Source organism: Protobothrops mucrosquamatus, unplaced genomic scaffold (assembly GCF_001527695.2).
Source record: "Protobothrops mucrosquamatus isolate PMUCROS unplaced genomic scaffold, P.Mucros_1.0 scaffold_159, whole genome shotgun sequence".
Classification (NCBI taxonomy): Eukaryota; Metazoa; Chordata; class Lepidosauria; order Squamata; family Viperidae; genus Protobothrops; species Protobothrops mucrosquamatus.
Window position 1 is genome coordinate 227161 of NW_015386235.1, and position 26870 is coordinate 254030.

The 26870-nt window shown below is 35.9% G+C and overlaps 2 protein-coding genes across 2 annotated transcripts in view; one reads left to right on the top strand and one right to left on the bottom strand.

Annotated features, from left to right (window-relative positions):
• The window catches only part of TCERG1 (transcription elongation regulator 1), a 45370-nt gene extending 27886 nt beyond the window's left edge, over window positions 1-17484 (top strand). The window contains exons 13-21 of the mRNA XM_015821033.1: window positions 891-980; window positions 2425-2543; window positions 4539-4689; window positions 9945-10109; window positions 11356-11538; window positions 13641-13820; window positions 14842-14925; window positions 15078-15178; window positions 16348-17484. Of these exons, the coding sequence (XP_015676519.1) occupies window positions 891-980; window positions 2425-2543; window positions 4539-4689; window positions 9945-10109; window positions 11356-11538; window positions 13641-13820; window positions 14842-14925; window positions 15078-15178; window positions 16348-16549 (1275 nt within the window). The 3' untranslated portion in view covers window positions 16550-17484. The remainder of the gene's footprint in view (window positions 1-890; window positions 981-2424; window positions 2544-4538; window positions 4690-9944; window positions 10110-11355; window positions 11539-13640; window positions 13821-14841; window positions 14926-15077; window positions 15179-16347) is intronic.
• A 3655-nt stretch (window positions 17485-21139) lies between these two features.
• GPR151 (G protein-coupled receptor 151) lies at window positions 21140-22378 on the bottom strand. The gene has a single exon (XM_015820956.1). The coding sequence runs from the start codon at window positions 22376-22378 to the stop codon at window positions 21140-21142; it is 1239 nt and encodes a 412-aa protein (XP_015676442.1).
• Between the last annotated feature and the right edge of the window lie 4492 nt (window positions 22379-26870).

A 26870-nucleotide genomic window follows, 5' to 3' on the forward strand; every position in this document is an offset into this window, starting at 1 on the left:
TGGCCTAAGGGGTATTTTAAATTTGGTTTTTAAATAACTTTTAAAAAAGGAAGAAAAGGCCCATATTAATATTTCTTTTTAACTACATTTTAAATTTTGTATATTGTATTGATTGTTTTGTTTTAAACTGGCTGTAAGCCGCCCTGAGTCCACCAGGAGAAGGGCGGGGTATAAATGTAATAAATAATAATAATAAAAATAATAATAATTATATTAATATTGCTGTACTGAGGTAATTATTTAATGTCTTATTCATATCTATCCCTACCATTGTTGTCAAAACATTTAGTACTGCTTGATTAATGAATAGTGTTTGCAGTTAGGGAATAAATAAAATTTTCATTTTTTAAAGATTTACATGCACTTTTGATTAAGCAACTGAGCATATTTGTAAGGAAACTTCTGGTTTTGGTGCACTTTCTGTGAAATGTCAGAATATAATTTATTAAGCATTTCAGAATCTTCCCTTTTACATGCTACAGAGTTGATTATATGCATAGTACTTCAATTTATGGGGAGAAAGTGGAATTTCTGATCATTCTGCAGAGACCTAAGAAAGCAAAGAAAGTAAGAACAGAACTTCAAGGCTTTCTTTTGATATAGCAGTTTTTAAATGTCACACAGTAGTGGTCATTTTAATGAGTAATTAGATATGTGTTAGTTCTTTGTAATTATGTAGAAGTTTTCAGAGCCAATTAGTGTGGAAATTTGCCCTGCTGACTTCCTGCAGTTCATCATCTATTAGTGATGAAACTGCTGTAAAGATTTTGGTTATAGCTTCTTTCTAATAGAAGCCCTGTAGATTTCAAGCAAAATTGCACAATTTGTATCTATTTGCCTGACTTTAATTGCCTGCAAAATCATTACTTTCCCCACTTTATTTCTTAAAGGTTTCTGCTTTCTCTACATGGGAAAAAGAGCTACACAAAATTGTTTTTGATCCCCGGTACCTCCTTCTTAACCCCAAGGAAAGGAAACAGGTAAAAGAAAAGGTCTTTTAAATAAATTATGTATTATATTCATATAATAAAGTACAAAAACAGTGTTTTTAAAGGTTGAAATGTTTGAGAACTTTTCAGGCTCTTTACAGTTTTTTTATTCTTCTTCAATTGGATTTCTTTCGTTAATATCTGGAAGGTTTTAAATGACCGAAATTTAAATTATGTAGAGGAAGGAATAAAATCTATAAAGTAAAACAGTATTTTCTATTGAGAAATAGAAGCTTCATTCTTAAGCAAATTATATATGTACTGCTTTGAATAGTTACAAACAAGAAAGAAATAAATCACAACACCAAACAAAAAAGATGACGAGTTACTGTAGTTAGAGGCAGAACTTTCCACAGGAGGAAAGTTATAAACTTTTGCATCTAACTACAGTAATTCGGCATCTTTTTTGTTTGGTGTTGTGATTTATTTCTATAGGTATCAGTTTGGTACAATTTATCTGAAATAAATTATTTCTTGTTTGTAACTATTGAAAGCAGTACACGCACATGCACACACGCGCACACACATATACACTTTAAAAGTTATTAGAGGTACCTTGGATTCAAGATGGTTTCATACCATCTTTTGTGCCAAATCATCTGTTCTATCTTAGATGTAATTTCATCTTACCCAAACTATTCATTACTATAATAATAATAACAATAATATCTCTTAGGGCTGTGCAAAGCTAGAAAAATAGATGCTTCACAAGTGCATTAACCCAAAAGGAGCATCTCTCAAAGTATCAAAGCTGTGCCCTTCGCAGAAAGCAAACAACTGTTTTGAAGGTTCTTCATATGAATGTGCATCAAGAGCATATTCTTTTCACTGTCAGGTCCAGTGGGGTGTTGTCTTTGCAGAAATAACTATAGACAGTATTTGAAGCAGTTGTGCAAGCTTGCTAAGGATGCCTGGTATTTGTTTTGAATAAATGTATTCAATTACCATTATTTATTGCATTACAGAAGAAATGGCTTCTGTCCAATTTTTAGATTGTCTGCTTCCATGTTGGTCTCCAGTGCTGCATGGGTCAGCCCCGTGATCTCTCTTTAACATTTGCAGATAGTAGAAAAGGAAGGAACATTTGCTTCTAAGCGCACCCATCTAACTTTGGGATCTGTTGCCTTTGGAAAATTTCCTTAACACTTAAACTTACATGCATTCTTCTTATTGAAAGCAAACATCTATTCACATTTCTAGCTGTTTAAGTCTGTTTCTTTCTGTTACTATAATTTCTAGCACTAAAGAATACAGTAAAACTGAGTCGGTGTAAAAGTTGCTATTGAAAGATACTCATTTCAATGAGTTTGAGATTCACTGCACTGTCCCTTTATATTCTTTGGTATATTGTCACATCATCACAAGTAAATAATCCTAATCTTTGCTTTTTTTTTTCTTGCAACAATGCTCCAAATTATATTTGCTATTTATTCAGGTATTTGATCAGTATGTAAAAACCAGGGCAGAAGAAGAACGCAAAGAAAAGAAAAATAAAATAATGCAGGCCAAAGAAGATTTCAAGAAAATGATGGAAGAAGCAAAGATTAATCCTAGGTAAGTGCCCCCCCCCTCTCTCCCTCCCTCCCTCCCTCCCTCCCTTTTATCAGCTATCCAGTTTTAATTGTAACCTGAACTCTTAATACATGTTGACTATTTCAGAAAATGGAGGAATCCAGACTATTTTATGAGGATAAATTTACTAACTCTAGTAAACCCATATGTTTAATACTATAATATTTCCTAATTTTAGCTAACCATTGACAATCCTAATATAGAAAATATATGATGTAATGGAAGATTTCTCCCCCCCCCTCCTTTTTTAGTATTAATACTGAATATCTTATAGGAACTGCTAGTGATACCTCACAGTATTTTTTTAAAAATTGATTTGACCTACTTCAACAAACTACATTCCTGGATCCTTTTGCCATCCCATTGTCAACAAAGGGAAAGACTTATGTGGGCATTCAGTTACTTAGCTATAGTCTTTTACTGTTAATGTCCAAGTGGGTTTCTAGGCTATAGTCTTTTACTGTTAATGTCCAAGTGCAAGTCATATTGCACACAGGATACCTTTAATACATTGTTAGACTGTATGTAATTATTACTTTTTTAGAGAACTGTTCAATTTTATTTTACCTAAACTAGTTAGGAATTAGTTTGCATTAACTCTCAGTTCTGTGCTGTCTACTGGCTTATCTTCAGTTGCTGCGTTTATTTTGCTTGAATTTACTTACTATCCACAAAGACCTCTTTGATTAGACTTCTGATCCTTAATACAGTTAATTGGGATTAAGCTCCACTGACACAGACGAACTGAATTTTGAATAAATAAGCATATATTTATATTGAAGTTTTGGAATACAATAAAATTGTAAAAAATTTTATAGTTTAATATTTGGAGTAGCCTTTTTCATAATTTAATCTCAGTAATTGCAAATTGCCTTTTATATTTCAAAGGGTGTAGAAATCATAAAATTAGCTCTGGTTTGTCCTTTTGTGAATAAAAAGCCTTCTTTCCTTGATGGAATGGCCCAAATCAAAGAGGGATTGCTGCTGGAAAGAGGAAAAATAAGGAAATGTTAACTTCTTCCAGTAGGAGAATTTCACTGCAAGTAGTCTGCATCAAATCTATTACTATATACTTATTGTTTGGTTTTGATCATCAGTAAATAAGCAAGATAACTTCTGCATGTCTTGTCATTAGCTTTTTTATCCCTTTTAGTTCAAGGTAACAATGATGTCCCTTTGGACACTTGCATTCCTTGAAAGTCATCTCTATATTTTCTATACTTACAAATTTATGCCCAGACTTGGCTTTGCAGGTCATTTTCTTTAGCATTGGCTTAAGTTCACTTCTAAATAATAGAATAAGCTACCAAATTCTTCTCTTGTTTTAATTTACCCTACAGCAACAGTAGGCGGGATTTCCCAAGTCTAATTATTTCCATGCTGTGATGAAAACATTCATAGGATTATAATGTCTCACGTAATCTCGGGGTCAGATTAGCATCAGATCTTGGAAAAAGCACAATAATGGTTTTTTTTTTAAGGTAAGTGGCAGTATTATATCTACTGCACGTCTGAAATTTGGAATCTGGCCCTGAAGGTGAGAATATCTTGTAGCAAAACTACAAGAAGAAAAAGTGTGAAGCTTGGCAGATACTGCTATTAATTTCACACCTGGTACAATTGGATGGCAAATGAGTACTGTTAATTTTTTAATTCATAACCTTGAATTTCAGGACCGGTGAATAAGGAATTTCCATTCAACAAGGATTGTGCAGTTGCTGGAAATTTTATTCTACATGTATACTCTTTATAAATCAAAAATCTGCAAGGCTGCCCTTGCAGATTTTTGATGAAATCAAAAAGGCTGCCTTTTTTCATGAAAATAAATATTTTACTTCTTGGACATATACCTGAAGAGAAGATAATTATGTAATAGTGTTTAGCACACACTTTGTAGCAGAATACAAAGATGTGTTTAGAATACTTTTTACAGTTAAGAAAGCTCTGCCAAATCAGTACACTTACCATTTTTTACAGAACTACTTTTAGTGAATTTGCAGCCAAGCATGCTAAAGATTCACGTTTCAAAGCAATTGAAAAAATGAAAGACCGAGAGGCCTTGTTTAATGAATTTATCACAGCAGCAAGAAAGAAGGAAAAAGAAGATTCGAAGACCAGAGGAGAGAAGGTAAGATTTTCATATGAAGACCATAAAAACAGTATGAATGAGAGGCAGAGGGACTCATGTTAGGCTTCCAGGCTCCTATTGCTGGAAGTCCCATTCCCACTATTTTCCTCTGCCTTTTGGCCACATAATTTTGTATCTAAACTCAGAAGAACATCATTTTCTAGAAGAATTTGCCCCCTTCTTCCAGAATCTAGAACTTAGTTTTAAATTGCTGGAAAACTCTAATCAAACCGTTGCTAACCAAATCTTTAGTTCTGTGTATAAGATTCTGAGACCTCCTTGTGGGCAGATTTTAAATGGCATTCTGTCTAAATGCTAATGTTTTATTGTTAGGTTTTTCAAAATCTTCAGCTAAATGTGTTTTAGTTTGGCTAGTTATCAAAATTAAAGGTCACCTATCAAAAATTAATGAATTCCAAATGTCATTTGTCTGCACTGTCACTTCAAGAGACAAAGTGCCTATCACTGGGGAAGGCAGTTGCATGAATGTTTTCAACGGTATTAACATTAAAATGTGTAGAAGCTTTCTTTAGTATCCCAGCTAACTGAGTGAATGAAGGAAAAAACATATCTAACCTAAACTTTAATTGAAATTAATGTAAGTTCTTGTTAATAAAAAGACATGTGATATATCATGCAAAAACTGTCATTCATAAACATTTCGTAAATTAAAATGACCCATATTCTGTTTTCAACTTTTTTAAAAAAATAAGATAATTTTCTCATAGATCTTAAATAAATTTCATAGTAAGTTGTAATTCATTCCCTTTATTTGCTGCTATTACTGTAATTATTATTCCTGCTGTGCCTATTGTTCAGAAGTGCTCTGTACATCATACTGCAGTTCACTCTTATAAAGTGGATATGTAAGTATTGTTGTTAACATATTGCAAATAAGGAACTCAGGATAAGAATGACTAGTTTAAGGCTTCTTGGTTTAATTTGTGGGAGATAAGAGAGTCAAATGGAAAATTTCCTGATGCATTGCTGTTCTTATCCATATACCCACTTATCTAGGAATAAGACCTATTGAACTTAGTCACGATTTACTTTAGTGTTGATATATATAGTACCAATGGATTCTCTTTTCCTCTTGCACTCCCCTCACTCTGATCTGAAAAGTTGGGGAGCCCTCTCGTGTATGGAGGGAAAACATAGAGACCTTCAGGTGGGTGGAAAGCAGGAAAACAGGAATGCCCAGTTATAAGTCCTTTGACTAATGCTAGATGTAGCAATTAGTCTTCATACAACATCAGTCATCAGCTATCTAGAAGTGAATATGTGAAATCTGAAACTTCAACATAAACTACTGTTTGTTTTATTCATAGTTATGGTTGAAAAATTATTGTTGCATCTTAGCCATAATCATCAATAAATTCTTTAATATTGCATGAACAACATCAGTAATATTTTGTGTTAAATATTGCATTTATCTTTGTATTTGAAACTAATTATTTCTTTTCTCCCAAAACCTCTTGTAACCATTTTATGTATTCTGTTTTGTAACAAGTGGATAGATTTTACAGTTTTGTGCTGTGCGGCCTGTCAATCAGTTCAGTCTGACAGCTGTCAATCACTGACACGCAAAGTATTATGGGATTCCCTAGTGAGGAAAGAATTGGTATCTCTGTGTGGTGACTTTAGCCTCCCGCAGTTCCGGTACTTTACATTTTTTTCAGTTTATTTCCTTGTGAAGTGATGAGAGTTGTACCCAGAATGTGTAAACTGCCAAAAAAAAAAAAGTCCTTCTAAATACACACAGTATTTTCTGCCTTGCTTTTCTTATTTTACAAAGAATAGCTAAATGTTAACAAGAAATGTGCCCCACAATGTTGTGAAGCTTTCTCAGCCAGTTTATCAGAAAAGAGTTTTATTGCATGATTTCTCCATGAACCCTTTCAAGTAAGGATTGGAAATAGCACACTTTGATTAATTGCTTATCAGTATTTTCCAATTTTGTTTCCTAGATAATCTTCAAATGAAAGAAAATAATTAAAAGTGAAAGAAAATAGCCAAAGATGCAGTCAGATTTTTATGTTGAAATAGATTGAAGATGTTCCATTGAAAGCTTCTGTTGCTTAACCATAGGGTTTGGATAATATGAAAGAAGACCTGCAGGTTGCTTAGGTGGGGGGAGGGGCAGCAATGAAGTGCTCACCACATATCCTAGAAACATCTTTGTCTTTTCAACAAACATTAGGATTTACAGTGGTGAAAGCAAAGATTGCACCAGCCTCTTCATTATTATACCCACACAATTATGCTATCCTTTTGATTTGAAACACTTCTTTTCTCTTCCCCAAGCAGGAAAGTGTATAGCTCTGTGATTTCTGCTTTGTTCTTCCTTTAATCTTAAAAGTTGAACAGCTTTTGAATAACATCTCCTGCACAAAACTAAAAATTTTGTCAGTTCTCAACAATGATACCTAAATTAAAATATTACTTGTCAGAATTTATTTCCTTTATTAGATATGAGTACTGCAGCTGCTTTTGACCCTTTTACTCCCTCTTTTGGGGTGGTTGCCATAAAAATAACATATGCTGGTTTTCAGGATAGGAGATGAGAGCTTTTGTTTCTATTGAAACAGGAATAGGCGTTGGGTGAATGATGGACAAGATTTATATATAGTTGTAATATTTCGAGTCTTTCTAAAACGATCTCCCAATTTTATTTTGACTTGACTACCGACATAGTATATTAAACTCAAGAACTGATACAAAAAGAAATAAGAGAAGTAGCATTTATTCATCAGTGTGCCTGTTCAATTATCCTTATTTTAAAGATAGGACTGAACTATAATTTTCTTACATCTGGCTTAGAAAGCTTTATATTTCAATACTACTTATGTGTTTAAATTCATCTTTGAAGTAATAGATAATTGTGTTGGATCCAGAGAGAGAAAAGTGGAACTTTGCTGATACAACACTTTTCTGGTCTCTCCCTCCCACTATAGCACTGTGTCCTCTATCTAAAAACTCAGCCTGAGGATCAAGGGATCCTTTCCAATTCTGTGTGATAGACTCCCAATGTTATAGTAGGACAGTGAAATCAAGAACAGTAAATAAGGTTGCCTCTCATGAATGAAAAAGCAAGATATCTCTGGACCCAAGTCACATTAAAAAAAAATAAGGATGTTGTAAATCTTCTTAATTGTATTGTATACTTCTGCAATTGATGGACGATTACCAAATTGCTGTATACATTATTTTCTTCTTTAATTTGATTTTCTACTGCAAAAAATTCATTGATGTACTTGTATGTGAGGATACTATGCTAATAACCAAATGTCAATCTTGAGGAATATCAGCAGAATATTAGTATTATGCCCTTTATGTAGACATTATAACTAATGATAAAAGGAATCACAAATGCAAGTTTTAATTGACCAGTAAAGGTGCATCAAGCAGTAATAATAAGCGCACAAGATTTGGTTTTCTTAATGCACCTTTTTCCAGCTTTGTACCTCTGAATGTACTAGACTACAATTTCAGCATTCCTAGTCAGCATGGTTGAGAAAATGAAAGTTAAAGCCCAGTAAATCTAAAGGACGCTACAGTGAGAAAAGTTATTACAACACATTAAAAATAGAGTTTACCATTATCATTATATCCCTGTATAATTCTGGATGTATGGGAGACTTAGAAATGAACAATCTAGTTCATTGAATGTAGAAGCTAGAATAAAAACCTTTCTCTCTTGTACCAAAAAATGTGTGAATGTTCTGAAAGATGACCATTGCTAATTAACAAGATAAAAAGCTCTGTTCCATGGATCATAGTTTTTATTAAGTGTGAATAAGCTATTCATGTGATTTAGCAACTGTACTATATAAGTTGCAATGCACTAAAAGAATTCATTGCTCTACTGCCGTTAAAATTCCTGCACCCATAACTCCTTGATTTAGATAGATTATAATACAAAGCTGAGTTAATGGTGGATGTATCACAAGCATCCATTATGTGTCTTGTGTGTGTACACATGTGTTTATAGATGGAGAAATACATATATACATACACACATATACAGACCCCAAGATTTTGCAAGAACCTCTGTTGAAGAAAATCCTTTGAATTCTTAGAGTATGGGATAGGAAAGAAGAAAGCCTACATTTGTTTACAAAATAATTATTTTATGAAACACATCAGAATAGGCTGAATTTTGCTATGTATCTACTGATTTCTAGTTATTTACCAACTAAAGAATTTGCCCATATTTTCTTTCAAAATTATGGCAAATCCATATTAAAGCAAATCCATGATTAATCTATCAAATTCTAATAAAATGGAAATATACCTATGTTCTTTGTTTTAATTTAATCTTCAATCAGATAGCAGCATATTGTCTTATAAAGTTCAGTGAAATTTAACTGTAACCTTTGAACATATTTTTAAACTAAATCTTCAGCTTCTATTATCCCTAATGTCCACGAAAGATTAATTTATTCATTTTATTGTACTTATGTAAATGTTGATGCTTTACTCCTAAACCAGAAACTCGGTGAATGCAGTATTTAAAAATGTACTAATAAACCAAGGGAATATATCCCATCAAATATTGCTTCTGTGAAATAATGATAACAGTATTCAGAAGTACAGTTTGCACATGGATGTATTCCAGGAACTCAGTACAAGTGTGGACAGGCAGCATTCCATGTATTTCCTTAAAGAGGAAAAATGCACAATAATACTTAACTATGAATTTTCATTACATGATTTATTTATATCAGCCTTCCCCAATATATGCACCTTCCAGATTAGTCCAGTTATTTTTTTATAGTAAATACAGCTACCCAAATTATAGTTAAACTCTTGCAATTCTCAGCAGTGACTAGAAAATTGTGAAAGTTCTAATTCCACCTATCCAAATGATTACCAGATTGCGGAAAGTTGCTGCATGTATTCATTCCTATCATGCACATATATGGCCTATTTTAGTAATTCTATAGATTGGCCTATCTTCACAGCCTAATTTGGTTGTGCACTTATGGTACCACTGCTAAAGCAGAATAGTAGGGTATACCAGCATAGTATAAACTTGTCAAGACATCTTCTAGTATTGAAGCAGTTCTCTGACATACATGTAAACATAGTCATTACTACTGTTCCTTAAAATTCTAATGACAGTACTCAGCTTCTAATTAAACTATTTTTTCATTGCGGTAAGTTTGTTGCTTTTTTATTATTTTGGAATATTTGGAAAGCAAAGTGACTATTTTTTCTCTTCTTTTTCTTTTGTCTTTTGTTTAAAATCATAGATTAAAATGGACTTCTTTGAACTGTTATCTAATCACCACTTGGACAGTCAGTCTCGCTGGAGTAAAGTGAAGGACAAAGTAGAGACTGACCCTCGCTACAAAGCTGTGGATAGCTCTTCGCAAAGGGAGGATCTTTTTAAACAGTATATTGAAAAAATAGCCAAAGTATGTGTGACAGTGACAACACTGTTTCCATTTTCTTAGTATTTCATTCTTGGATCAATTGGTATAGAATTTGAAGTACTGTTTTGTGGAATGCTGTTTTAAAATTCAGTTGATTAGTGGTAAGCATTGTTTGTATTCTCAGACTAGTATTTTTATCTTATTTTTGCTAGAATGACAATCTCAAATGAAAGAATGCATTTTGAAAGGGTAAAACAATAATTAGGAACACTTGTAGGCATATATAGAGAAAGATCTTTGCCCAAATCTCATATAGTGACCAAAGGATTTATTTATGTGCTAATACTTTCTAAAAAAGCGTTTTGAGTTAAGTTCTGAAACTTGCAATTTATAGTTTGAATAGCCAGTGCAATAAATTCTGCAAGGTTATAATCATTATAAAATACGTCATTGTAATACTTGAAGCAATGCCAAAATAATTTAAACAGAAAAGAAATAAGAGTTCTGGCATTTGGGTTCTCCAATTTGGAAATCCTTGCTTCTTCAAACTATTATTTATTTCCGATACTAAGGTATATCATTTGTTGAACTATGTATACTTTAGTTCTCTTGTATAATCTTATTTTAGATCATTTCATGATTTGAAGTGTAAGTAGGCAATATGTTCAGTTGGGATTGAGAATGCTTTTTTGGTTATCTCCCAATTGTCATACCATTTTTCATATATTTGTTTTGATTTTGATGAAGTGACGCTTTACATATGCCGGCTTCAGGAATATATTGCAGCTATATGACAGTATTTTCTACTTAGCTCAGCCTGAACTACAACCCTAGTACTTTCTTACATGCATTAGACAATTTATAATTATTTAGCTATTATGGTGGATTAAATGGTTTCTTAGATTTTGGATTCTCAAAATGCTTGATTGTACCAGATGCAGTTTTTAACACATTTCTCTATATAGCTTATGTAACTAATATAATATGTAGACACTTATGCATAATTTGATGTATTATAATATGAATTAATGAATATTTGATATTTGAATCAATTTAGTATATTAATATTAGGGTTTTTTCTATTTTTCTGTTTTCTTTTTTTGTATATTTTCTCTTTTTTAAGTCAGAAAAAGACTGTAGAAGATGCAACACAAATATTATCAAAATTCTGTCATTGTGGATCATACTTTAAGTATATTGGGGGTTTTTCCTTGAATTTACTTTTGTTAGTACTTTTACTTATTAGGCTAATATAAATGCAGTATGTGTGCTTTGGATTGCATTTCAGAATGTAGACTCTGAAAAAGAAAAAGAACTGGAAAGACAAGCACGAATTGAGGCAAGCTTGCGTGAACGAGAGAGAGAAGTTCAAAAAGCTCGTTCAGAGCAGACAAAAGAGATTGATAGAGAACGAGAACAGCACAAACGAGAAGAGGCTATCCAGAATTTCAAAGCACTCTTATCTGATATGGTGAGGATTCTTTGTCTTAAAATTGGTTGTGTAATTCTAACTGAAAGTAATTTTTGAAGTGCTGGCAACACTGTATGAACATGGATTCCTGAATCACATAGCCTAGGGGGGAAAAAATCTTTAGTATATACTGTGTTTCTCCGAAAATAAGACCCAGTTTTATTTTCTTTTGAGCTCAGAAATAAGCACTCGGGATTATTTTGGGGGGACGTCTTACTTAATAGGTGGCGAGCACATGTGGCAATGGGCCAACCTCGAAACATGGTGGCGGACCAACTACGGTAAAGGCACCATATGACAGAGTTCAGGCAGGGGCCTGCCCTTCCCTTGCCAGGTCAGCCCCGGGATGGCTGTGCTGGGTGGCGGGAAGGGCACCGAGGCAGGGCAGCCAGGCTGACGCTCCTCCAGATGAGTGGGGGGGATCTTTGCCCCAGGGATGCTGGGGGCCTGCCTTCCTGGCCAGTCCCACCCAAGAGGAGAGTGGGGAGGCAGCAGCCAAGGGCCAAAGCTGCAGGTGGAGTGCCGGAGGGTCCAGGAGGGAGGGTGCTGAAGTGAGTGGGCATCCTGCCATCAGCCCCCATGCTGGCTGCCCCTTTTCCACCAGAGCCGGAATTCCGCCACGTTTACTGTAAGTGCCGGTAGATGCTGGCCTTCCCTCTGGCGGGCCTGGGCAGCTGCTGGAGAGCAACAGGCCCATTTCAGTGCCTGGCGCCCTTAGGGGGTTTGCCTGGCACCTGCTTTCCAGCTCCGTTGTATTTCTCTGCCACCGCTGAGCTAGACAACATGCCCAACCACTGCCCAGATGCCCTCGCTTCTCCCAAGCATTTCTTTGCTTACCTGATTTCCAGCTCCATTGGGTTTCTCCGTTGCTTTCCTCCACTGCCACGTGAAAGGAAAGAAGACGTTTGTGAGACAAAAAAAAAATAGTTCAATCAATTCCAACTTAGCGGGATCTTTTTTTTTTTCATGAGAAGTTGGAATTGATTGATTGAACTTTTTTTTCCCCCCCCACAAAATTCGTTTTCCTGTACACGGCGGCAGAGAAATGTGACAGAGAAATGTGACAGAGCTGGAAATCAGGTAAGCAAAGAAATGCTTGGGGGAAGCGAGGGCATCTGGGTGGTGATGCATGGGGGGGCAGGGGCAGCCCCATGCTCTTCGGGCCCTGGTGAGCGCTGCATCTCTCGTGCCAGCTATGTGAGGTGCGTGTGGGGCCGCCATCCCAGGGGGATTCTGCTGTTGCTGCTGCCGTTGGTCTGCGCCTTGGCCACCCCCACCACTGCCTCCCAAGCCACCCAACATGCATCAAAATCCTGTGCGAGCCTAGCACGCTGCCAGTATTTACCGGTAACACTAAACGCCCAGACCAGGCTGGTTCCAGTGAGGCTGGTGTGCGGGGATTCTGCTGTTGCTTTGGTGCTGGGCTAGGCTACGCCCCATCACAGCCTCCCAAGCTCCACCTTCACCACTGGCTTAAAGGAGTCAGGTGCTGCCTCAAAGCTGCCTTGCAGCTCCAAGGGGGAAGCAGCGGCAGAGTGCTGCTGTTGCTGTTGACAGAGACTGGAAGCTAATCCCTCTGTTTCCAACCGCCTCGTTTTCAAGCAGACAAAGCTTCCAGTCTCCCTCTGGGCGAGAAGTGTTTGGATGTCTATGGTGCGCCCAAACACTTTTCACCCGGACATAGAAATGACGGAGAATGGAAGCTTCGTCTGCTTAAAAATGGGGCGGTTGGAAACGGAGCAAATCCCTCCATTTCTAACCGGCCCATTTTCATGCAGACAAAATTTCCAATCTCTGACATTTCTCCGAAAAGTGCGCAACGCATCCGGATCGCCTGCCTCCCCGCTGGACTTACCTGTGCTGCTCCACGGGGTCGCCGGGCTACGGCTGCTGCTGGACACTGTCAGCCCCTGCACGCTCACTGCTGCTTCTGCTGGCCATGCCCATCCCCCAGGCTTATTTTCGGGTAGGGCTTATATTAGGCTCACCCCTAAAAATCAACCTCGGGCTTATTTTCGGGGTAGGTCTTATTTTCGGGAAAAACATGGTAGTATCAGCACTTTTCAGCGTATAGTAATAAAATATTTGTTTTCCTCTACCAGGTACGATCTTCAGATGTGTCATGGTCCGATACAAGGAGGACACTTCGAAAAGATCATCGTTGGGAATCTGGCTCCCTTCTGGAAAGAGAAGAGAAGGAAAAACTTTTTAATGAACACATTGAGGCACTTTCAAAAAAGAAAAAAGAACATTTCCGGCAACTTCTAGATGAAACTTCATCAGTAAGGCTAATAGGTTTTATATTTTCTCCGGACTTTAATGTCATAATTTTGTGGTTCCTTAGCTCCATTTATATTTATATCTTAATTATGTTATTCTTCAGAGAAATTAGTGTCTTCCAATTCACCATTATTTTAAGATTCACAAAATCTGGAAACCATTGCTGAAAGATTAGAACAAGCCTATACTGCACTTCTACTTCTAGACCTAAACCATAGGAAAAAGATAGTTGAGGGATTTGTGTAAACATTTTTTTGTTCCCTTTTAGTGTTTTAAGGGCTGGAGATCTCAGGAATATATGAACCAATCACTGGCAAGAGAGGGAATAGATTTGATCCTGTATGTATCGCTATACTTAAAACAACTTACCAATAGGTGCAGTGGCATATACTAATATAAATAGTACCAAGGTAAATGCCTCACATTTTATTTATTTTAAATACTGTTAATGAATTATCTCAGATTATCATCCTTTTAAAAAGGTTTGGACGGTAAAATAAAATTCAGCTCAATATGCAACAAAATATTATAATAATTACCTGATGCATGGATCTATGAGCTTCATTAGTACCTCTGAAATTCCTTCCTGAATGAAACAGAACCATCTATGCTTTTCCATCAATGAAGGAGTGAGGAGAGATAGAAAGGAAACATTGGGTAATAAAACAGTGTGTGTGTGTAAAAGCCATGCAGTGGAAGCTGGCCTCGCATAACAGATAGGGAGTTCTCATATCTTGCACTATTTGAATATTCTATTGTGTCATCATAATTGGGTCCTTTTCAGTGACTAAGAAATGTGCTAGTTCAGACTCAAATCTAAAAGGACTTGGAAAGAGTGTAGCGCCTGTTTGCAACTCTTTAAAGGAGGCATGCCTTTTCCTGGGATTGTATGACAGGTTTGTGATTGCGGGTAGGTGGGGGATGCAGCTGTTCTAAACTGCAGATGGTGGCCCTGTACACTGAAAATTTAGATACTTCATTTCATTCACTAAACCTGCAATTTTTCTGTTTTTTCTTTCAAAGATTACCTTAACATCAACATGGAAAGAAGTAAAGAAGATAATTAAAGAAGATCCAAGGTGTATTAAATTCTCTTCCAGTGACAGAGTAAGAAACTTATATACTGGTTTGCCCTGGCTTTTTGTCTTGGAATTTAAAAATAAATATAACAACCTCCTCTTTATATGTTCTTTCCTCAAGAAGAAAATACAACATCTGACAGAAATTTCTAGTGATTATTTCTATTTCTTTAAATGCAGAAAAAGCAAAGGGAGTTTGAAGAATATATCAGAGACAAATATATTACAGCCAAAGCTGATTTCAGAACACTTTTGAAAGAGACCAAATTTATAACATACAGGTATGCTATAAGATACAGTACACAAATGGTTTTATTCATTCTGCATTGTTTTTATTTTAAATGACTAATATGGGATTATACTTAGTTAATATTGTAGATTTGGGAAACCGGACTTTTGGTTTATTCTCTTTTCCAAAAATTATAGATGTACCAGATTATGAGTTAGGGTACCACCTTGATGGTATTCAACACTGATATTTCTGAAAATTGAATTGAATTGAATATTTTATTTGACATACAAGGAAATTTTGTTGTGTATATATATACATATACACATAAAAATTTAGGAATATGTCTGTATGTGTATATACCTGTGTGTGTGTGTGTGTGTGTGTGTTTCTGGAGAGCAATCTTATGACATGGTATGGCAGAACATGGTCACTTTATCAAGAGAAATTGTATACCTGAATTAACAGAATTTTAAATCTTATTTTCCTTCCTCTTGCTTTCATCCAAGTTTAAGAGATCAACAATTCGAAAAATCAACCTAATGCTGCCTATTATTAATGAGATTAATTTGATCCTAAAAATTAACCTAAGACTACTACTAGGTTATGGGAATATGTTTCCTACAGGTGGTTTTGGTTACAATGTGACAAATGTTTTCTTAGTTACATTTTATAGCTTAAATTAGTGCTAATTTTAAACCTCCTTATAGTTCTCAAAACCAAAGCCTGACCCTGTATATAGATCATAGGCAATGACAGGGCATTTTGTTTAAATGGTCCTGTCCTTTTAACACTTTGCTTCACTTCAGGCCTGAAGAGGCTGTATTTTAGGTGAGAGGATAAACCTAGACATTGTTTCTTTGTCAGCAAGATTTTTTTTTAATCCTCATGCTATTATTTTTATAAATAACTCAAGGCAGTGAACATACCCAAGTATTCTTTCCCCCTGCCCTTTTCCCCACAACAACCACCCTGTGTGATGAGTTGGGCTGAGAGAGAGTGACTGGTCCAAAGTCGCCCAGTTGGCTTTCATGCCTAAAGTGGGACTAGAATGCAGAGTTTCCTGGTTTCTAGCCTGGTGCCATAACCAAACTGGCTCTATTTAGGTGGGTGGAATTGTTAACTGGATACTCGTCCACGAGTATTATTACCCAAATTCTAGTTGATTTATGTAACATCCAGTCATTTTATGATAATGATAATCTTTATGCTTAATTGCAGATCCAAAAAGTTAATCCAGGAATCTGACCAACACCTGAAAGATATAGAAAAGATATTACAGAATGACAAACGTTATCTGGTACTAGACTGTGTGCCAGAGGAAAGACGAAAACTCATCGTATCCTATGTTGATGACTTAGATCGCAGAGGTCCCCCTCCACCTCCTACAGCTTCAGAACCTACAAGGCGAACGACAAAATAATTTAAAAAATATTCTTGAGCAAAAGATTAAATCAAGAAAATTGCATGAGCCATCTGTCAGATCTAATCATATGCGTTACCATGAACCTATTGCAAAACCATCCAGGAAGTAACATTTATGAACATTAAGCAGTCTCTGTACAGAGAGAATATTTGCATTATTTATGCTTTTTCTCTTTGTTGCATGACTGATAAATATTCTAACCATGCAACTATTTCCAGTGATTTTTCAATCCTAGAACAATACAGTATCTATGTACAAGGCTTGGATATTGGTAGCATTTGGAAGTGTTCTTCCTGACAGTGTTACATGTCAAAGCCATAGGAAGATGGATATATGACCTGAAGTTGAGAACTGTAAAAAATACCCCACATGTCCTACCGGGAGAGCCAAAGTCATGCACTCTGAGGATTAATCTATTGAGTGCAGAAGACCATAATGAGATAATGCCCTTTGGTGAACCTGAAAAGATAGGGCCTAATCTTTTACTCATGTGTGACTTTTCCTGCATAAATCAGGATTAACTTCATTAATGTCTGATCCAGCATGAGAGGAAAATAAAAGTGCAGTGACCAAATTATATAAACATCATTTGACCTAGTTAACAAGCCTGCCTTGATTCCCTGCTCTCCCAAATCCCCCTGGTTAGGCACAATCAAATGGCTTTGCCTGGTAGTTTGGTAATGCTTTGCTCTAAAATGAAAATACACAAGGGGGAAAAATTGCCAGGACAGCATGGTTGTACAAAAACATTTTTATTTACAATTAAAAATGTCTCTTACCTGCTTTGGATTAGAATATGGATTTTTTTTCCTGGATATTTCTTGTAAACTATGTTTCTGTTTTGAATGTTACTTGTGTTTCTATAGTTTAATTTTGAAATGTTGGGATTGTTCAGTTTATGTATTTGAACGACAATAAACCAACTCTTTTTATATATGCATTGTACATACTAGTAATTGCGTGTTACATTCTAAAGATATAATTATATAATCACCTGAAATTCCATTAAAAATGGATGAAATCGGTTATATTTGAAACTGCTGTGTATATAGTCATTTTTGCTTTACAGATCATGTAATCCTTATATTAATACTAATTGTATAGCTGTAAAGCTTTCTATTTAATTTTGTCTCTCTCTGAACATTTTAAAATAGTTTATGAATGCTTGAGACCTCTTTTTTATGTGCGTATGTGTGCTGAGTTGGCAGCGTGTAATCCTTTGGATTTAGCTAGCCATCCTCATAACTTTTGGTACAAATAACCAATATTCTCATCTTTCTAACCAGAATGAACTTTAGAAAGATGCTTCTTGGTTTTTTTAGTTCCTCCTGAATAGTAGGAAATAGCAGGAATAGTAGTGAAATTGCTGAGCATTTTACTGTATTTCTAATTTTAGTTTGCAGTTTTTCTTCAATTTTTTTGCCCTCCATAGTGTTCCACATTACTTCAGAAAATAATTTATGAAATTATCCACATATTTGATGGTGGGTATCATTCAATAAAATCACCCTCAATTTTTTGTTTTGTTTTTTTTGCTTTGCTCTCTCTCCTCTTCACCCCATCCTAATGATTCTGAATTTGTATCTGACATCAGTAATAAATTGGATGTCAGTTAGAAGATTGAAATTCAATACCAACCATAAATTCTCATTTATTTCTATTGTTGAAGAATCCCGCATGTTTTGAGTGATACTTCATCTCGCTAAAAGGAATCTGGTAAGCACCACAAGAGTTGTTTGTGGACAATGTCTTTATTCCAGGATATTTAGACTGTATTTTTGGTTAGACTATGTTTACTCAGGTTTCTGAAGATGGTAATACCTAGTTTACAAACTATGGGACTATATTTGAAAAATGTTTGATATAAAACAGCATCTAAAGTTCCAATAGGAACTCATTTGTTGGTGAATATAACGGTTTTGTTTTGTTACCAGCTTCACTAATTCAGTGTTCAAAGTGCTAATTCTAAGTAACTTGGGGCCTGGACAAAGGAAGAAATTCAAGTAGTCCAAAATTGTAATTTAATTTAACCACATGTCTTGAATTTGAAATAAATCAGAATATATTTATATTGTGAATTTCACAGTTAGAACACCACTTAATTTGCAATGCATCAACAATTTCTGATTCTTAATGAGCTATAATCCTGGCAATAACCTTGTTTTTCACTTATTCTACAATACACTACCTCAAAATGGTGTGTATGTGTAGAGCTATGAATATTGTTCAGTTTAGATGCTTCTCAATGCAAATTTATACTCATAGAATTTTAAATATATATACCGTATAACCTGGAAATAAACCAAGAGTTTAGGTGCCAAAATCACAAAAAAATTGTTCAGCTTATCTGCAAGTGGACTTGTCCTTGTTTATGCACAGTACTACTCAAGGCTAAGCAAACACTCAAATTTTTAACCCAGAGTACCATGAAAATTGGGGGTCAGTTTAGCCATGGGTGGTACATTTTTCATGGTGTTTTAGTTAAAAATTCAAGAATTGGCTTATCCTTGGAAGGGCTTACACATGAGTCTATATGTTTATGTGATTTATATTGCAGTTCAATTGGTTGACCATAGATTTCTTATTTTTAAAAAATCTACCCACCTGACTAGGTAATATCTTGTAATCTTAATTATACTTTTATTGGCCAACAAAATTCTAATATAAATGGGGACATACTTATATAATACAATTAATGCTCAGATTAAAATTAAATTAAGGCATGATGGGGTAATATCTCTAAAATAGAAAAGAAACGAAGACAGGAATTGTTATTGTGTTTCCATGACATACCGTATTTGCACATATTTCAAAGTGTAACACAAGCATGTGGTTATTCAAGTTTAGCATCTTGGATTACAAAGTTGCACAAATAATAACCAACACAGATGAAATCAGAATATTAAGAGCTTTGGGGGAGGAGGTTTTGTCCAAAATGAAATAAATGTGCATACACACCTACCTGTGCATCTGGAAGTTATCTTAATTGGCATATTGTTCAATCCAGTTTTCTTTCATGTGAGGCAAAAATGGCACAGGAGTCAAGAGCTGTTTCATCTGCAATGTCACGGAAGACGCCAAAGTGCATTTTTTCCAGTGCTCCGTGAATGTGTGTGTGTGTGTGTTTGCACGTTCTTACCAAACCTTTTATCTAATAAAATAAAAGCTTTAGTGGCAAATGCACTGCTGCTAGTGCCGCATGCACACTAACAAGCTGCTAGAGTAGCTCAATAGCTGGATGGAGAATAGGACAGATGCTGCTTTTGCATGCTACAGACTACTGCCTTTTCTCACAATTTTTAGTACTGATATAGATAAACACTGGATAATCCTAAAAATGGGCAAAGATGCCACCCTCCACACATTCAGTTTACCATGAACCAAGAGAGCGAGTGATCATTAAACTGCTGATGGAGTTGGTGTCTTTAGCAACAGCCTGCTCTTCATTTAATTATTTTCCAAATTATTAAACATATACAACTCAAGAGTTTGTAATTTTTTGGGATTCCATTAAACAGTTTAGAAAACAAAAGTAGAATATTAATTTTGCTATATGTGTTTATATGACTCCACAGTTATATATTGTGTGCATGTTGTTGGACATCATAATAAGACATGGGCATATCACAGCTTGTCACATCTGAATAATAACCAGTATCATCAATTAACTTGTTTCACAAGCAGTAAGATGAAAATGCCAACAGTATATGATCAATATACTGATACAGCTTTGGAAAAACTTCTAAATTGCATAATGTGAAATCCTTGTCTATTTGATAAGACTAAAATACAAGTTAATAGAATACTGCCAGCTACAAACCTGATGTTACTAAATGATCTTAATGCAGCACATAGGAATTGACTTCTTAGAACATTAAAATATAAATTCAGTTCAATTACTGAGGTACAGCAATAGAAAAACTACCAATTGGAAAGGTGATCAGTTAATATAATAACTTTATCCATCTTTTTTTCAGCATATTTAATATACATTTTCTGTAGTATTGATAAGAAAAACTATAATGAATATTCTCATTACTGAAAATCAAATTATACCTTTTACTTTGCAATTCTTTGTTCAAATGTTTAAAGTTTAAACATTCATGAATCCCTTTGTTTTATAATTAGATCGCATAGAGCAGCTTGTAAGCAATGTTACTTTGCAAATTAAACCAATTTTTTTTAAAAAAATAATATTTTGAAACTTAGCATCAGAAGTGCAATGAAATTTTTAAATGATAAATAAAAAAATAATAAAATCTTAAACAGCAGAGTAATGAGAATGACTGCTGCATCAGTGCATCACATAATAATTGAAGACAAATGTGAAGACAATGAAGACACATTAAAAGACAAAATCTAAGTACAGTAATGAAAATAACTGTTCTACAAGCTACAACTGCCAGTTCAACATCACCTAAGTAATAGAAATCTAGTGTTGCAATCAGATTTAAGCATGTTAGAATGAGATACATTGATAGATTTTTAAAGTTAGCCTTATTCAAGGAACATCCCATGATTTCAGTGGATCTACCCTAAACATGACTATGTCTGAATCCAACTTAGTTAAATTGGGTTTCCAGCTTCCTAATTGCACTTGGGTTGATCACAACCTGGTATCTCTCGTCCATCGTGTTCCCAAGGAACGGGATCATTATCTTGGGCATCAGGAACAGCTTCCCTGTCATGCCAGAATTGCTCAACATCTGGCAAAACGGGCATCTCCTTTATTTCCAAATCTTCTGAGGTAGCAGGGACAGGGGGTGGCTCTTCCTCTTGATTAGGAGTCATTGCCTCTGGTGAAGGAGTACTGCTCGGGATTCCCTCCAAGTTATCAACTGCTGTTTCTTCCAGATCTTCTGTAGTAGGTAGAGGCTTTTTCAGTGTAAACCATTTCCATAGACCTTTAAAACCCTCTCTGAATTCTTCAGACATGAGTACAAAGATAACAGGATTTGCTGAAGAGATGGCAAACATCAAAACCTGGGTAGTGGCCACGAAACCTTGTGGGGGAGCAGGTCCATCCTTCTTCTGGTGCCAGAGCCAGAACCAAGATATCCAATCAGGAAACCACATCACAGCAGAAGTAATGGTAACGCTCAGAAGCATCATCGTCAAACACCTGGATCGAATCTGATTCCTTAGGTTTTGAGTCTTGGTCCCCCTCTTCTGGCATCTCCCGTACGCTCTCCAGAAATAAAAGAAAGCAAAGGTGAGAGGGGCACAAAATACCAGGAAGGGATAAAATTTGACAAAGGCTGACATAAACTCATGAGCTTGGGCTGGAATGATCACAATGCACAAAGATGAGCCTTTCTCTGGCTCCCACAGGTTGTTGAAGAACCACAAAGGTAGTGGGATTCCCAAGGCGACCAGCCAAATAACCATCAGCACTGCACAGACGGCGTGCCATTTAATATTCACTTGTTTTGCCGGATTATTTGCGTACATGAAGCATGTCTTGGCGACCACAGCAATAGTTAGACTCTTCACTGTCATGCAAGCTTGTTGGAACCAGTCAGAGGTTTTGCAAAGAAACCAGCCCAAGTACCAGACTCCTTGAGAATAAGCCGCGGCCCTGAAGGGCAAGACAAAAAGAACGAGGAGCAGATCTGCCAGGCTGAGGTTGAAGATCAAAGAATGGATCACCGAAGGCTTCCCTTTCTTTGTATTGTACACTAAGATTCCAATTACACACACATTCCCTGCAAAGCCAGCCAGGCAAATCACCCCCAAGAAAGCCGGGATGATCACCTTCAATTCCTTGGAGTCCTGGGGTTGGTAGCCCCCTGCATAATGGAGAGGTTCAGTCAGAGAGCTGTTCATGATGTTGAAAGCGTCGGTGGTTCTTGATGTGCCTCTTCTTGTTTTGCTCTCCCTCTTTTGTTCAACTTCTGCGGCTAAGACAAATTGGTAATGCTGTATATAATACAGAACCTCTGCAAGGTGTCTCAGTTTGCTACATATGGATCTTAACTGAGCTTCTCATTGCTATATAACTGCTACAAGCTTTGACTGACAGTCTCCCAGTGGGTGGGAGCACAAAGCCAGCTGCTTATTAGCCAGTCTGACAACCAGTACAGCAACCACGTGGAGTAATTAAAACCATTCTTCCACAAACGGTGTACAATTCAGAATTACAGTAAAAAAAACATCATTTGGAAATCTACTCTAGATAAATATTGAAGCAAGCAGCAAAGCTCAGAAGATCTCTACTTTTGGTGATATTCTGAATTAGAGGCATGCTTAAAGCAACTGTGCGCAAGTACAAAACATAGAGAGAAACAGCCCAGCTCTGTTCCACTGTTACGTGTGCAAACCATTCAGCTTTGCAGAAATTTGCCTTAGCATTTGAAACTTTATTGTACAAAATTCGTTTAACACAAATTATTGTTCTGCATTTGACGTTGAGGTATGTTTTCCTCCATCTTTGGTGGGAGTTTGGCATGTATATTTTAATTGCAACACTTGCTGCTGCTCATCAAAAAATTGTGTCAAGTGAAGAAAAAGAATTGAAGAATGGGGATCATTATAGCAGGATATAAAGTTGTTTTGCTAGAGGTTGTTGGCTGAAATGTCTAATTTCTAACTGGAGTTCTGTTTTGAGATTTTGAAGAACGTTAAGAAAGAAATGTTTATGGAGATTCTCAGTCATCCAGGTCATGGTTGTCCCAAAGATGTCCAAGAGGCAAAGCTGAAGAAGCTTCATGGATGAGAAGTGAAATGTCTTCAAAGAAAAACAAGAAAGTCCAGTTGCCTCTTGAAAAAGCACCTTTGGGTTAAGAGAGAAACACTGCAGAAGTCTTGCGAACTAAAATATGTTAATATTTTTATATTGCTTTACAAAAAGTGATGCTTGAAGATCTAATTAATTATGATAAGACTGTTGTAACTTTGATATCCATATCCTGCAAAATAAGACTATGAGGCTTACTGTACCTAAAGTGAGTTCCACATGATGAAATTTTAGATGAGATTTGTTCCTCTTAGCTGTACTGCTATTTCATCATTCCCAGGGACAAAGAAGCCTTCCAGGATCTAGACTTCAACTCTGGAGCCCTTTGAAGACATTCATTTTCTACAGTTTGTGACTTCTTTGTTTGCTGGTTTCTATAACAAAATATTAATTTGTAATTCTATTAGGCAAAAGCATTGTTCAGTTATCCATTTCAAAAAGGGCAAAATTCCCAACATGATCATCAGTGATTTTGTCCACCGTGATGTCATTTAAAGAGAAACATGAGTCAATGGGTAGACACAGGTAATGAAATCTGTACTGCAATGTGTATTGGCTTTTCTAATTCTGCATTATCAGTTCTTAGGAATATGCAGAAGTCACTACCTACACACTTGGATGCATGAAGACTTCACAATCAATATCCACATGGTGGATGCCTGCTCATAAACAATGTTACAAGGACATCATCAGAGGAAACAAAGCTTCCCCTGGCCACTCACCTGTTGGGCATTACCAGGTTGCGTAATACTTGAATGTGGTTAGACTTAAGATGGAAAATACAAGGGGTATGAAGAACAAAGAGCAACTGCTTTTCTCAAGATTTGTTCTGTGTTCTGTATTGGAAAAGATTTATGAGTGACAGCCATTTACCTCACTTCTTTCCTTCTCTCCTAAACCATTTGGTCTCACAGTAGAACTGTCATAACTGGCTGGAAAAATCCAGATAGCAGCAAAGAGATGCATAAAATTCCAATGATAGATATGGTAATGGGAAAGAAGATGGAAGCACAGCAAACGATGGCAGACAAAAGGTCAGTCCATCAGTGGGCAGAGATGAACAGAAGTCAAGCTTAAAAATCTAGCCATTCTAGGCCCACCATTAAAAAGAATTTTACATTGGGAACATCTTAGCCTCAAAAGAATATGAAGTCTTTTCTTTGTTAATTATTTAGCCTAGATCATATTTTTTTGCTAACTAAATACTAAATACTAATGATAAATAAAACAGAAGAAGAAGCTACTTTCATTATGCCTATGAAGTGGACTTCATTATCATTACTATCAATTATACAATTCCCATTCTGCCTATTTTGAAAAATCTCTGCTCTGCTATTAATAATAGTAGTTGATGCTACATTGCATCTTGTTTCCAACTTTTTGCTGAGGGAAGAGAGAAATAAAAAGATTGTGAACAATAAAAATATTGCAAATATTCCAAACAGGAAACTAAATGGATTTGCTGTTTGTAACAATTAACAAATGTGATACTTTTCAAAACAACAATACCTGTTTAATCTCATGGCAGCACATCTAGTGTTTAGAGATCTGATTTTTAGTATGTAGAAAGCCCAGTTAATGAATCATTTTTGTTTCATCTGAAGGCTGGTTTTAACTATGCAGACACTGGGAACACCAGGAAGTCTGCAAGGGCATCTACTCACAGCACTTATATGGAAGAGCTTATTTCCTTTCTTTCTGCCACCATCACACAAACAACCAAATCTATAGAAAGATACAGATTTCTTTTACACTAAACATATTTCAACCCATTAGCAACCTTTATTAACAAAGGCAAGTGAGTGGGATGGAGAGACATAGATTTAAGTGCATAATTTACTCCATAATAAAATATTCTTTTTCTATTTCACATATTCTATTTCAAAGTTACATTTCATACCCCTTTCATTAAAAAGTCTAAAATACATACTATCAAATCATTTGATTCATCTAATTAGCTTGCATACATTTATTTATTTGTATCCCACCTTTATTATTTTTACAAATAACTCAATGCAAAGAACATATCCAACACACTTTCCTCTTCCTATTTTCCTCACAACAGAAACCCCGAGCAATGAGTAGGGCTGAGAGAGAGTGATTGGCACAGCTAAGGCACTACGTTAGCCCAAAGCAGTTTTGATAGTAACTTGATAAAAGCAAGGATTTAGAGGGGACAATTTTTTAAGTACAATTTTGCTTATGGAATCTCCATTGCGAATTTTTTTGCCAATAAAGTTGGGATTTCTGGAATAGAGACATATATATTTTTGGGCTCTACTCATGGAGCGAGTTACCGGTCTACCCGCCCCAATTGGCTGTATTGTTTCTAGTTGTCCCGCATCAGTCTGTTTCTAGCTGATGTGGGACAGCTAGAAACAATACGGCCAATTGGGGAGGGTAGACCGGTAACTTGCTCCATGAGTAGAGCGCAAAAACGGCCGGCCTTATAAGCAAGCTCCCAAAATGCCGGCATTTTACTCTGACGATGTCGGCGGTTAGCCGACGAAAGCTAAGTGTATTAAACAGTTTTGTTTGTATTTCATCCTGGTGTTTGATTGTTTCTTTTAAGTATGAGTATACCCAGGATTCGCATTTTTAGCATAATCAAGGACATATACTGTATATATATTGTCTCTTAAATATATATACACTTAAGTATATATACCTACATTGTATATTATAGGGCTGGTATCAAAAAGAGAAGCTGCAGCTTTGGAGGCATGAATGCCAGATTTTTCCAGGCTGAGATGATGATTTAATTCAATTATATAATTGAGTTGATTATTGATCATTTGCATGACACAATTTTTGCTGTAAGCAGAGAGGAAGTATCATCTTAAAACCAGATCAGCCAAAATAAGTCACATACATTTTAGGGCTAAGGATGAGCGGAAGCTGATGTTTGTATCCTAAACTTCTTAAAATTGGGGGAGGGAGAGGGGGGAAAGAGAGAGTACCAATAAAAGTAGTGGTTTAGGTTCTGGATTAGAATGGGAAACCCCAGGTTTTAGCCTTCCCTTCAGCATGGAAACCAGCTGGGTGGCTTTGAGCCAGTCACTGCCTCTTAGTCCTTGAGGGACAAGTTGAAAAGCATCTATCAACCAACTCTCACTGAAACAGTGTAGTAGATTGCAGTCCATAATCTTCAGTGAAGAAGCCTTATCCTGACTGATTTTGGAGTAATAAAAAAGTTATTTTACTCAACATTTCCATAAAAGAGAATTATATTTCAATATAGTCATCTATATCAAAGCTATGGTTGTAACTCATTCATAAGTCACAAGAAACATCAGGTCATCAATCTACTGAGTAATTGGGCCATACATTTATCTTTTCAGTGTTGAAAGATCAGTGTCTTAGCAATAAGGACACAAAGATACCACTCCAGAAGACAGGCTTAAGATACAGAAGGATCTGGACAGACTTGAACACTGGGCACTATCTAACAAAATGAAATTCAATGGTGAAAAAAGCAAGGTTCTACATTTAGGCAAGAAAAACCAAATGCACAAGTACAGCATAGGTGGCACCTTGCTCAATAGTAGTAACTGTGAGAGGGACCTCGGAGTCCTAGTGGAC